Source organism: Caretta caretta, chromosome 7 (assembly GCF_965140235.1).
Source record: "Caretta caretta isolate rCarCar2 chromosome 7, rCarCar1.hap1, whole genome shotgun sequence".
Taxonomy (NCBI): Eukaryota; Metazoa; Chordata; order Testudines; family Cheloniidae; genus Caretta; species Caretta caretta.
Window position 1 is genome coordinate 488,978 of NC_134212.1, and position 14,191 is coordinate 503,168.

At 47.8% G+C, this 14,191-nt stretch overlaps 1 protein-coding gene across 3 annotated transcripts in view; it reads left to right on the plus strand.

The window, feature by feature from the left end:
• Window positions 1-14,191, plus strand: part of SETD5 (SET domain containing 5) — a 163,788-nt gene that overhangs the window by 83,941 nt on the left and 65,656 nt on the right. For all 3 annotated transcript variants that reach the window (XR_007357844.2, XM_048859395.2, XM_048859394.2), the window contains exon 8: window positions 433-675. Coding sequence is in view for 2 of the 3 variants with exons in the window: in XM_048859395.2 (XP_048715352.2) it covers window positions 433-675 (243 nt within the window). In the remaining variant the exon portion in view is untranslated. The remainder of the gene's footprint in view (window positions 1-432; window positions 676-14,191) is intronic.

Consider the following 14,191-nt stretch of genomic DNA (forward strand, 5'->3'; position numbering starts at 1 on the left):
CTCCTTTTTCCACGGTATGCATCCGATGAAGTGAGCTGTAGCTCACGAAAGCTCATGCTCAAATAAATTGGTTAGTCTCTAAGGCGCCACAAGTCCTCCTTTTCTTTTTGCGAATACAGACTAACATGGCTGTTACTCTGAAACTCAAGCAGTGTGTCCCTTATGGGTTTCACCCAACGCTAAATTTTCCATGGCTCACTAGTAAGAAGCAGCTCTGTGATAGAGGGTGGAAAATGTAATGGTACCACCTCTTGGATACCCATGTGGTCATCTGAGTATTTGAGTGGGGCCCAGGGCTGGTGTGCGACTCACTTTTCTAGTTCTGGCAACAGAGGAAGAAGACTGGTGAGCTCCAGCACTTCCACCAGAGCTTCTAGGATTGAGTTTTCTCCCAGCAAGTACTATTCATTCACCCTATGTTCTCTGATGCAGAATTCTCCTTCTGAAGCACATGCCCTGGATGAGAACACAGCTGAGGGTTGGGAGAACCGGATACGGCTCTGGACAGATCAGTATGAAGAAGCCTTTACTAACCAGTACAGTGCTGATGTACAGAACCTCCTGGAACAGCATCTAAGTGCCAATAAAGAATTTGTGGGCAAAACTGCTGTGCTGGACACAATCAACAAGACAGAGTTGTCCTGCAATAATACAGTTATTGGGTCCCAGATGCAGGTAAGAACCAGTGTGAATGCAGGTAAGAACCAGTGTGAATACAGGAGCAGGTGGAGGCCAATCCATGGGGTCCTAAGTGCAAAGTCTCAGCTGGTGAGCAAGAAGACCATTTCAAGTCCCTGATGCAGATAAAGGCATATCTGTGTATAAGTATTTGCAGTAGAAATAGGGAGATATGCTATTGTTCAAGGCGTTGGTTAAAACCTCATCTGGAAAACTGTGTGCAGTTCGGGTCATCCATGTTCAAGAAAGATGTATTCATACTGGAACAGGTGCAGAGAAGGGCTCCAAGGCCGATCATAGGAATTGAGCTTGTCTTACAAGAGGAGACTAAAAGAGCTTGGCTTGTGTAGCTAGCAAAATGAAGGCTGAGAGGAGATATGACTGGTGTCTATACATACACCTGAGAGGAGATGAGCTATTTAAGCAAAATGAACAATGCTGGCACAAAAACAAATGGGTATAAACTGGCTGTGCATACATTCAGGCTGAAAATTCGAAGAAGGTTTCTAACCATGAGCAGTGAGTTTCTGGAATAGGCTCCCAATAGGATTGGTGCGGGTAAATAACCCAACTAGTTTTAGTTTATGGATATGATTATCTGACGAAGTTGCCTGCAGTATCAAGGGGTTGAATTCAATGACCCTGAAGATCCCTTCCAGTCCTGTGTTTCTATATATAGAAGGAAGAGGTTAACATAGTTCATGAGTAAGGCTAATATTTTGTCATGGATATTATTAGTAAAAGTCATGGACAGGTCACTGGCAATAAGGAAAAATTAATGGAAGTCCATGACCTGTCCCTGACTTTTACTAAAAATATCCCTGACAAAGTAGAGAGCCTAGCTGCGGGATCCCCACACCCCTTCAGAGGTTTGGCAGCTGCTGGGCCACTCTGGGGGCCCCCACCAGCTGTGGGGGCTCGGAGCTCCAAGGTACCACCCACGGCCGCCGGAAGCTTTGAAGGACCCACAGTGCCTGCGGTTGCTCGGAACTCCAGGTGTCCCGCCGCCTGCAGCAGCTAGGAGCTGCAGTGGGGGAGGGGAGCCCTGCCACCCATGGCAGTCAGGAGCTGCAGTGGGGGAGGGGAGTCCTGCCACCCAAGGCAGCTGGGAGCTGTGGGGGGGGGGGCAGTTAAGAGCTGCCTGGGGCCCACAGTGGCCAGGAACTCCAGGGGAGCTGGGGTCCCCCCGCTGCAGTTCCTGGTCGACAGGGCTGAATTCACAGAGTTCGCTAGAAGTCATGGATTCCGTGACCTCCATGAAAAAATCGTAGACTTATTTATGAGACATCAGGCCAAGAGTCTTTACCACTTCTTGCGCACCCTTCCCAACTCTGTTTACAGAAGAATGATGCCCTTCTCAGGGATAGGTCCAGAAATCTTCCTGACCTAACCAAACCATTGCTGCTACATAAGGGATGTTTTATATCTTCCTGGAATATATTTTCTTTTTTGTGCTAAGGTCCACACATTCATTGCAATGGGTACTTCAGTCTTACAGATTAGGAGCAGAATCCCTCCTGTCAGTCTCTGGAGCAGGGGTTATTTCCTGCCTCCTGATGTTCCCTCTAGTTTTTTCTGCCTTTACAGCAGCCAGTGGCTCAACCACCCTCCCTGCTGCAAAGCTTTTCTGAGGGAAATTCCAAACTTTGCTTCAAATTTGTAGACTAACAGTTGGACTCAATAATGTCTTGTCTAATTCCCAGTTGTGTCCCAAGGCTGTACTGGATTTTTGAGGAGATTGTCTCAGCTCAGGTTTGCTCCTCTCTCTGAAGCAGGATCACAGGGACAAACTCCCCAAAGGAGGATAAAATGAATAATACATTCAGCACCATTTCCCTCCTCAGTTTCAGAGTGCAGCATTGCATATCAGTGCAGAAAGGACCAGGCCATAGATGTGCTGATTCTTGAAGCATGCAGATCTCTCCCACCACCAGGGGAATTCTTCCACTTTAGGAAAGGAAGGTCAGCATTTCACATCCAAGTTAGAGAACCAAATCGTAAACTTTAATTTTTTATTGAAACCAAATAGAGAAGAGACTGTCAGGCAAGAGTGTAATGAGTACTGTAAAATTACCCTTAGGAGGTCTGCATTGCCCGAGACGATCTATAACTATCTGTCCTCATACACACTGGGAAGATATATAAAAGGGGCAGAGGTGTCCTGACAGACCTACAAGACTGAGAAAGTATCAAGTTGTCATCAGCTGCTGCTGCTGTGGGTTGCCATGCCCTGGCTGTTGGGCTGGCGTTCCCAGCTGTGGGTCGCCATGCTCAAATATCCAGGTTATTGCTCGAAGTTTCTGCTGCAGGCTGCCATGCCTCTACTCCACCTCCCCCTACCCCCCCACCCCCCAGCAGATAGCTGTGGAGTGATGAGCGTGACAGCTGCCCAAATGTGGAAGAACTGACAGGCTGTAAGGAGCCTCCACCATTTACTTCTTTCGCACTCACGACCACCCACATAGTCTAAAGTTTATAAGGCCAGAAGGTTCCTCAGTATGCACCAGACAAAATTTGTCCCATTGTCTCTAACAAAGATACGTGTGGCTATTATCCCTGGTGGTCAAGGACTCAGCATTTATAACTGGGGGAGATTTTTACCAGACAATGGCCTCCTCAGTGTGCAGGCCCTTCACAAGCAACTGAGTCCAGGCAGTCCTGGACTCAGCCCCCTCTTTTGAGCATGAAAACTCTCAGGGGGCAGGTCAACAGAAACAAACAAACATGAACTGTCATCTGCCACCTTAAGCACCCTTGTCGCTCTCATCAGGTTGGACAATATTACAAGTGTAGTCTTCTCAACCTAAAAAATTCACATGACTGAAGGGTTTCTCCCTGAAGAGAGAGAACTAGAGACTCAAATCTTTTACATGCAGGTAAATGAGGTCTTGAAGCTGATTTGTTTGAGCATCTCATCCCCAGCTATCTTAGTGATACAATGGGAACTTTATGGAAACCTGAGGCTATTCAGAGTCATCAGAAAAGTTGGCTTTTAATTCTAACTCCTACCAAACACTGTAGAAAGGAATAGATGTAATATGGCAAGTTGAAGCAATCTGTGAAGTGCAATAGGAGAAAATATCTCTTTGCAAGTGGTAGCTAGAACAAGTACAGGGTCAATAACTGCCCTCAGTTGCCTCAGAGCTATCTGCAGGTCTCCTGACGGTTGTTATTTGGAGTTAGACCCCAGATTGGTGCCTGGCTCTTTGAATTTGAGAGCAAAAGGGCTACTAATAACTTTGACTAAATGAAGTCATTGGACATTGTCCAGAGGGGACTGTGCAAGAATGCCAAGATGAACTTTGTCCCATTCACAATCTCAGCAAACCAGGGAAAAGCTGTGACATGAATGAAGGATTCAGAATCATTGGGGTTACAAGTGACCACAGGGGTCAGTCTAATCCCCTGCCAACGTGCAGGATTTGTTGTGTCTAAACCATCCAAGAGAGACGGCTATCCAGCCTCCTTTGGCAAACCTCCAGGGAAGGAACTTCCACAGCCTCCCTAAGCAGTCTGTTCCCCTGTCCTGAACTGTTCTTACAGTTAGAGGAAGTTTTTCCTCGGATTTAATCTAAATCTGCTATGCTGTGGTTTGAACCCATTGCCTCTTGTCTTGCCATTGTGAATTTCAGATCAGAGCACTACAACCTGATCCCCATCCGATTTTTAGCCTCAGAAAATCATGAACAAGCAGAGAGAGGCCCTGTCAGAAACATCTGCTTGTTCATGTTCATTCCATACTAGGTGTGTGCGCACACCACGTGCACTGTTGCCGTAGATTTTTCCCTTAGTAGTATCCATTGGGCTGGCTCTATGGCCCTCTGATGCCACAGGTTATGCAGTGGTATAAGGGATGCTGCTGGCCCCTCACCCTCTCGGTTCCTTCTTACAGCCCGTGACAGTTGCTGGAACAGCCCTTGTTGCTTTGGCAAGGCTTCTTCCTATTGGTTTTCTGAGGTTTTTCTGTGTTCATTGTTATCATAGTGTAGTGTATATGGATTCAAGTAGTTTTAGTGTATATAATTAGTGTAAATAGTTAGTTCCTGTCATAGAGGGACTTTCGCCCCAGGTGCCAGGCATGCCCCTTTCGCTGGTCTTCAAGCCTTTTACCTCCTGTGGCAAGCCTATGCTCCTGAGTGACCTGCACTCCAGCTACTTACGGTGCGTGGGTGCAACTCATGTGAAGAACAAATGCCAGATCTGTCAGGACTTCAGACCCCTCACCAAAAAAGACAGGGACATCAGACTGACAGCTGTCCTCATGCAAGCTACCCTCAGACCTGTCTCAGAGCTGAGCCTCTCCGATTTGACGCCAAGTACTTTGGTGTCAGGGTAAAGCGCTCCTCCAGCATTGAGCTCTTCATGGCACTGTCTCTGGTGCCAAGGAAGTAGTACAAGAAGCAGCATACTGAGAGAGGGCACTCACTCGTGCAGAAGACAGACAAGTGGAGAGAAGGCTGTTTAGTGAGACCTATGCCAGGCCATTCTTTTACCCCTGGACCTGTGTCGGCACTGTCGACTCTGCCACATTCAGCCTGGTATGGGACCCTCTGCCGACACAAGGAAACCACTGCAGTGCCAGCGGACTGACAATGCTATTGACCCCAGAAGCTTTTCAGGTGGCCAGGGACCTTCTCTTTTTTCCGGTCCTGCCAGCTCCAATGGGGCACCCACCAGCTCTGGCGTCCGGAAGCAGAAGGGAACAGGGTGCGTCAGGCGCCTTCCCAGCACCACCTAGGGGCAAGCCCCACTTGATTCCAGCATCCCGATCTCTGGCACATCACTGGTTCCCGGAGCCCAAGCACCACATGGAGGCAGAAGTGGGTACTGCTTCACTGTGGCTGCTGAGAGAAGAATCCTCTTCAGAGTCTGAAGGGGAACCTTATGTACTGCCAAAAGCCCACCATCGGTACCCAGCCTACGCTCCACTGAGCTTCAGCGCCAGTCCTCCAGCAGGCACCTAGCCAGCGGGTCACTGGCCTATGCAGTGGCCCTATTGGAACCTCTGGGGGTTTCCCCCGATGCTGGGTCCTTCCTCCCACCAATCCTACTCTGTGGTCTCTGAAAGATGGGCTAACGCTCCTTCCCACTTGGCACCGGACCCCGACTCTGCTACTGACTCCAGTACTGACTTCCAGGAGATGCCTCTAGTGGACATAGTCAAGGCAGAAGAAGAAGGAGGAGCCCCTCCCCTGGTGCAAGCCTTCTCCTTGTCCTACCCAGCTAAGGCTGTCGCGGGTCTCAGTAGCCTGCTTCCATAGGACAATTTCTGGGCCCATCAGGACCTTCTGAAGTGGGTCGCTTCAAACTTGGACTTGGAGATCGAGGAGCTCAAAGAGACATCACAGAGTCTTACTGTTATCCTGGCTGCAGCAGCTCCATCCAAGGTGGCCCTGCCCATCAATGAGATGGTGATGGGACCAGTCAAGGCCCTGGGGCAAACTCCTTCTTCTTTGGCCCCTACTTCAAAGAGGGCAGAAAAGAATTCTGTGCCGGCAGGCAAGTTTGAATACCTGCACTCGCTTTGCTGGGGAAATATGATATTAATCTGTGGGACTCCCTGAATAAATTCAAAGACTCCCTGCCCCAAAAGTCAAGACAGGAGTTTGCAGCCTCCTAGAAGAGGGTTAGAACATGGCCAGGACCTTTCTCGAGGCGGCTCTGCATGCTGCCAACTCTGCAGCCTAGATAGTGGCCTCTGTGGTCACCATGAAGCGCTGTTCCTGGCTCCAGTCCTCTGGCCTTCCCAGGGAGGTCCAACAGTCCATCCAGGACCTTCCCTTCGAAGGCTCCTCTCTTTTCTCGGAGCAGATGGACACAAGACTTCATGGGCTGAAGGGCTCAGGGGCCACTCTATGATCCTTAGGTCTGTACGCTCCGTCTGCTTCCAGAAAGCACTTCAGGCCTCAGCAGCATCCTTTGTTCTTGGCACCTCCAAGACAGGAGCCCTACAAAAGAAAAAGAAGGAGTTATAAACAGCGCCAACCATTTCTGCCCACTTCAGCCTCCCAGTTGGGTCTCAAAGATACGCTGGTCGGCCCAAGCAGGCCTTTTGAAGGTGTGTCCAATGGCGCTGTACCAGTCACCGTATCGGATCTGCCTCCCCTTTTATTTTTGGATCGTCTGTCACTCTTCAGCCTGGCATGGTCATTCACAACATTGGACCATTGGTCCTGAACACAGTGACAGCTGGTTATACCCTGCAGTTTCTGCCTCCCCTCGCCCCATACCTCTTCAGGGACCCTTTTCATGATCAACTCCTCCTCTCGGAGGTGTAATCCCCCCCTACTTATGGGGGCCATGGAGGAAGTTCCTCAAGACTAGAGAGGGAAGAGGTTCTACTCCTGGTATTTCCTAATGCCAAAGGGGGCCTCCAGCATATCATGGACCTATGTCGCCTCAGCAGATCTCCGGAAATTGAGGTTCCACATGGTCTTCCTGGCCTCCATCATTCCTTCCCTGGATCCGGGGGACTGGTACGCCGCCCTCGACTTAAAGGACGCGTACTTTCCCATTTCTATCTCCCGTGGCCACAGAAGATTTTTCAGGTTTACAGTGTGTCAACGCCACTACCACTGCTTATCGGCAGCCCTGCGCGTTTTCACAACGTGTACGGTGGTTGTTGCAGCCTTCCTCGGGTAGCGAGGCATACGAGTCTACCTGTACCTCTGTGACTGGCAGATCAAAAGTCAGTCGCAGGCTCAAGTACAGAATAGCATCAGCACAGTCCAAGCCACCTTCTGCGCACTGGGCCTGCTGATAAACGAGCAGAAGTCAACTCTTGTCCCAGGGTTCAGAGAATGGAATTTATTTGGGCTGTGGTCAACTTGACCCAAGCAAGGACATTCCTGCTGGAGGCCTTTTTCCAGACCATGATGGACCTGATATCCAATAACATGGCCCACCCAATCACAACAGATCGGGTGTGCCTCAAGCTTCTAGGTCACATGGCGGCTTGTACTTACATGGTTCAATATGCAAGGCTGCGCCTCGGGCCCCTCCAAATGTGGCTAGCGTCAATTTACTCCCTGAGAAGACACAACTTGGACTCAGTGTTTACGATCCCTCCCCTGGTTCTCACCACCCTGAACTGGTGGAAAGACCCAAGATAGGTAATAATGGGGGTGCCCTTTGTTAACCCACAACCATCAGTATCCTTAATTTTGGATATGTCAAACATAGCATGGGGAGCCCACCTTAACAACTTCGGATCTTGGATCCTCTGGTCCCAGGAAGGAACTCTCCTGCACATAAACATCAGCAGTTCAGAGTGGTGTACTTAGCATGCCAGATGTTCCTTCCCCAGGTCTCAGGCAAGGTGGTACAAGTCCTGACAGACAATACAGCAGCCAGGTTCTATGTCAATAAGCAAGGATGGACTCGATCCTCAGCCCTGTATCAGAAGACTGGCCATCTATGGGACTTCTGTGCGAGACGCTCCATTCATCTCCAGGTGTCACATCGCCTGGGAGCCTGGAACATATTGGCAGATAACCAAATTCATTTTCCAAAGGTGGGGGCCTCCCCAGGTGGATCTGTTCGCCATCAGGCAGAACAGAAAATGCTGTTGTTTTTGTTCGCTGCAGGGCACAGCCCAGGCTCCCTCTCCGGTGCCTTTCTGCTCTTGTGGGCAGACCACCTACTGTACGCCCCGGCCCGCCTGCCCGCCCCAATCCCCTTAATGCACACAGTTCTTCTAAAAATCAAGCGGGACAAGGCATGAATTATCCTCATAGCACCAGTGTGGCCATGCCAGCATTGGTTCAGCATGCTCCTCGACCTCTCAGTGGCAGCTCCGCTCTCACTCCCAGTCCGACCGCACCCAATTTCTCAAGACCACAGCTGGTTACTTCACCTGAATCTCACCTACTTGCACCTAACTGCATGGATGCTGCATGGCTGAACCCTGAAGAGCAGGTTTGCTCAGAACAGGATCGGCACGTACCTCTCCCCACCCCTATGGGAGATCAGTGTTCTCCCATGAAATAACAGTTCTCAAGGGCTTGGAAAAACTGTATCCTCAGGTTCACAAATCGACCCTCCCCCACAGGGGATTTCAACTTGTTCCTGTCGAAACTCATCCTCTCCCCACCCCTCTTTGAGTCATTAGCATAGCGATCCCTGCTACTTCGCTCTTGGAAGGTCGCCTTCCTGGTGGTGATAATCTCAGCCAGAAGGGTCTCTGAGGTCAAGGCCCTTTTGTCAGAACCACCTTACATGGTGTTCAAGGACAAGGTTCAACTGAGCCCCCCCGTCTGGCCTTCCTGCCAAAGGTGGTGTCACAATTCATTAATAACTAGGTCATATGCCTACCTGTCTTCTTCCCAAAACCTCTCAAGAACTCTGAGGAATGATGGCTTCATTCATTGTACATTAGGCAGGCCTTCACTTTTTATATTGAGAGAACTAAACCCTTCTGCAAATCCATGCAACTCTTTGTGGCAATAGCAGAAAGGATGAGAGGGCTAACCGCGTCAACCCAAAGGATCTCGTCCTGGATAACCGCCTATATTTGGTCTTGTTTCGAGCAGGCGAACGTTTTATTTTTAGCCATAGTAACCGCTCATTCCACAAGAGCCTGAGCTTCATCAGCGGTGTTCCTTGCACAGGTCCCAAACCAGGGCATCTACAGAGCCGCAACCTGGTCTTCAGTGCATATCTTTGCATCTCACTGTGCCATCACCCAACAGGCCCAAGGCAATGCCAGTTTGGAAAGCAGTGTTGCAGTCAACATGTCCATTAACTCTGAGCCCACCTCCTGGGGTTCTGCTTGTGAGTCACCTAGCATGGAATGGACTTGAAGAAAAAATGGTTACTAACTTTCTGTAACTGTTATTCTTTGAGATGTTGCTCATGTCCATTCCATGGCCTCTCTGTCAGAGTTACCGGTAAGAAGGAACTGACAAGGCGTGGAGCCAGCAGCACCCTTATACTGGCACATACGTGTGCAGCTCCAGAGGGCGCTACAGTCAGCCCAGCAAATACCCCTAAGGGAACATTCTCTGGCAATCATTCGCATGGCGCATGCACACCTATCGTGGAACGGACATGAGCAGCACATCTCGAAGAACAGTTATGGAAGGTCATTAACAGTTTTTTCCTAAAGAAAGCTTGTCTTCAAAGCATTGCACTCCCACTTAACCATGTTCTGATCATTCCTGTGTTTTGTAGATGAGTGGCAGCCTCTTTCCTTTCCCTTCCCAACTTTGATCTTTACTATTTGATCTTCTATGTGCTCCCAGAGTCTCTCTCTCAGGATCATGGTAGCAATAATGTTGGCTTTATGGAAGAAGAGAGTCACTTATCTGTTCTTAGACAATATTTCTAATAAGAGTCTGTACAGAAAAAGTGGAGGAAACACAGAGATATGGTTTCTAGAGTATCTTGAATCAAGGACAGATTCATGGTGCCAGGAAAGTCTATCATAGGCCTGGACTGAGGATGAATACTATCTGGAACAAAGTCTCAGATCAGAAAAAACATTGACATAAGATGAAGATGACCGTAATGGAAAACAAAAAGTATCACAAACAAAAATCCAGTTCTTACAGGACCCTGTTTGGAATTTTGATCTCATACACAGGCATGCTTCAATGATCAGGGGTTTGTGAGAGATCTCTCCACTAATTCCTGGTATCCCCTCTGCTTCTCACCCTCTTCTGTGCATTGGCAGAGATCTAGTTCCAGTTGCACACTTTTCACTTCCACAACTGGTGAGTGCAGAATATCAGTTTTTTTTTAAAGTGATCTTCCAAATTCAGCTCAGGGAATAAATATCAGAAAGAGAATACAGCATCCACCAGCCGGAACACAATGATTCTTTCTTTTTGTTTTTTCCGTGGAAAATGGAGCTGTTTTGGTTCAATAATCAATGTGTCTGGTAGGATTTTCGTAATAACAAAACACAATCAGCCCTACCACAGAGAGAAATTCTCCTGTCCTTGGCAGAGCACAGTTTCCTATCTGTATGTGCACTGTCCATTAAAGGATTAGCAGAGTGGCTCCTACACCTGGAAATACCTTGTTCATCTTTTTTTGTATCTGGAAACAATAAAGTACCCTGCGGGGTCTCAATGTAATAGGACCTGGAATGTGAGGAAGTGAATGACACTTCAGAAGCTGGGTAAGTTCCCTCCAGTATGTCTTCCCACCTTTTCCATTGCTCCCGGGATAGGAAGGAGAGAGCAGCAGTGATGCTGTTTATCTTTCCGGCTGTAGAAGCTATGGCTCTCAGGCCTCATTAACCTAGTATTGGCACTTGGGATGCCTCTCTCATAGAGGAGGTCTGCTATTGAATCATAGAATCATAGAATATCAGGGTTGGAAGGGACCTCAGGAGGTCATCTAGTCCAACCCCCTGCTCAGAAGCAGGACCAATCCCCAATTAAATCATCCCAGCAAGGGCTTTGTCAAGCCTGACCTTAAAAACTTATAAGGAAGGAGATTCCACCACCTCCCTAGGCAACGCATTCCAGTGTTTCACCACCCTCCTAGTGAAAAAGTTTTTCCTAATATCCAACCTAAACCTCCCCCTCTGCAACTTGAGACCATTACTCCTTGTGCTGTCCTCTTCTACCACTGAGAATAGTCTAGAACCATCCTCTCTGGAACCACCTCTCAGGTAGTTGAAAGCAGCTATCAAATCCCCCCTCATTCTTCTCTTCCGCAGACTAAACAATCCCAGTTCCCTCAGCCTCTCCTCATAAGTCATGTGTTCCAGACCCCTAATCATTTTTGTTGCCCTTCGCTGGACTCTTTCCAATTTATCCACATCCTTCTTGTAGTGTGGGGCCCAAAACTGGACACAGTACTCCAGATGAGGCCTCACCAATGTCGAATAGAGGGGGACGATCACGTCCCTCGATCTGCTCGCTGTACCCCTACTTATACATCCCAAAATGCCATTGGCCTTCTTGGCAACAAGGGCACACTGCTGACTCATATCCAGCTTCTCGTCCACTGTCACCCCTAGGTCCTTTTCCGCAGAACTGCTGCCTAGCCATTCGGTCCCTAGTCTATAGCTGTGCATTGGGTTCTTCCATCCTAAGTGCAGGACCCTGCACTTATCCTTATTGAACCTCATCAGATTTCTTTTGGCCCAATCCTCCAATTTTGTCTAGGTCCCTCTGTATCCTATCCCTGCCCTCCAGCGTATCTACCACTCCTCCCAGTTTAGTATCATCCGCAAATTTGCTGAGAGTGCAAGCCACACCATCCTCCAGATCATTTATGAAGATATTGAACAAAACCGGCCCCAGGACCGACCCCTGGGGCACTCCACTTGACACCGGCTGCCAACTAGACATGGAGCCATTGGTCACTACCCATTGAGCCCGACAATCTAGCCAACTTTCTACCCACCTTATAGTGCATTCATCCAGCCCGTACTTCTTTAACTTGCTGACAAGAATACTGTGGGAGACCGTGTCCAAAGCTTTGCTAAAGTCAAGAAACAATACATCCACTGCTTTCCCTTCATCCACAGAACCAGTAATCTCATCATAGAAGGCGATTAGATATTGAAAGCAGTTTTCTACCCGGAACCAGACTGGTTTAAAATAAATACTTGGATGAAGTGATTATTGCTTTCATGGACCACAAGAGAGAACTTGTTCTACTGGCTGGTGCAAAGTCCATAGTTTTAACTCCATGTTAAACTAATGAAGCATAGACTTGAAATCCTCCAGAGGGTTTTATTATGGGTGTATAAGAGTGTCCAAACAAAAAGTACAAATCTCTGTAGTGTAGTGTTCTCAACGTGTTTAAAAAAAAGAAAGGAAGAAAGTTTTGTACAAATTTCAACATTAAACCTTTGGGCATCAATCTTATTCCAACCCTGCAAAGTCATAGAGCCACAACCTTGAAATCTCATTTTGCTCCTTACAGTCCAGATTGAACCACTGCAGGAAGTGTTGTTACACTTCATATTTATCAGAATAGGCTTTCTGATAGTTGCTGTCTCCAATCAGAAGTGTGAGGTTTTTCTTTTGTTTTTTAAGTTTGGAGCTTTCTCCATTGGGACCCAGTGTCGTACTTTGAATTCAAATAGGCAGTTCTCACAATTGTCATAGCGTTCGTTTCCTACGTGAAGTCAAGAAATGTTCTTCCTTCAGTTAAGCATTTCAGCCCTTAGGAGCACTGACAGTCTCAGGGCAGAGTAGTCACGTATTGAGATTTGCTACACAGATATCGGGTAAGTTCACCAAGTTTGTATATTGGTCATCCAGTCTTAGCCGATGCAGTTTTGGGGGGGCGGGGCCAGAAGTCTTCTCCGTGAATTGGTGTCCAGGGGGAGCTGGAGGAGTTATGTATAATCTACCTCATTTTGCGTGTCCACATTTAAAGGATGATCCTGCTTCCCACCCTGGAGACACACTGTTTTGACAATCCCACTGTAACAGCTCTGTGGACCTTAGCATGAAGAATAGGAAAGTTTATCCATGCTTACCTGAAAATTTGCTTTCTTCAAATATTAAGGTCCTCAGATCCTGGAGACAAATGGGTCATCCAGAATAGAGAAGGAAATTGACATCCAAGGATTTGGGGTTGTTGTCATTAGGAAGAATTTACCATGCTCAGCAGTGAGAGAAATTGTGCTTTTTCCTCAATTTGTAATTTAGGAAAGTAGTTTTGAATTATCCTGGCTGTGGAAATTATCTCTGTCAAGCTTTCTTACAACTACAATACCCACCTGCAGAAGTAAAGAAACAGATTGGTAGAGCCAGAAGAGTTCCCAGAAGTTACCTACTACAGGACAGGCCTAACAAAGAAAATAACAGAACGCCACTAGCGGTCACCTTCAGCCCCCAACTAAAACCCCTCCAACGCATTATTAAGGATCTACAACCTATCCTAAAGGATGACCCAACACACTCACAAGTCTTGGGAGACAGGCCAGTCCTTGCCTACAGACAGCCCCGCAACCTGAAGCAAATACTCACCAACAACCACATACCACACAACAGAACCACTAACCCAGGAACTTATCCTTGCAACAAAGCCCGTTGCCAATTGTGCCCACATATCTATTCAGGGGACACCATCACAGGGCCTAATAACATCAGCCACACTATCAGAGGCTCATTCACCTGCACATCCACCAATGTGATATATGCCATCATGTGCCAGCAATGCCCCTCTGCCATGTACATTGGTCAAACTGGACAGTCTCTACGTAAAAGAATAAATGGACACAAATCAGATGTCAAGAACTATAACATTCATAAACCAGTCGGAGAACACTTCAATCTCTCTGGTCACGCAATCACAGACATGAAGGTCGCTATCTTAAAACAAAAAAACTTCAATTCCAGACTCCAGCGAGAAACTGCTGAATTGGAATTCATTTGCAAATTGGATACTATTAATTTAGGCTTAAATAGAGACTGGGAGTGGCTAAGTCATTATGCAAGGTAGCCTGTTTCCTCTTGTTTTTTCCTACCCCCCCCCCCAGATGTTCTGGTTTAACTTGGATTTAAACTTGGAGAGTGGTCAGTTTAGATGAGCTATTACC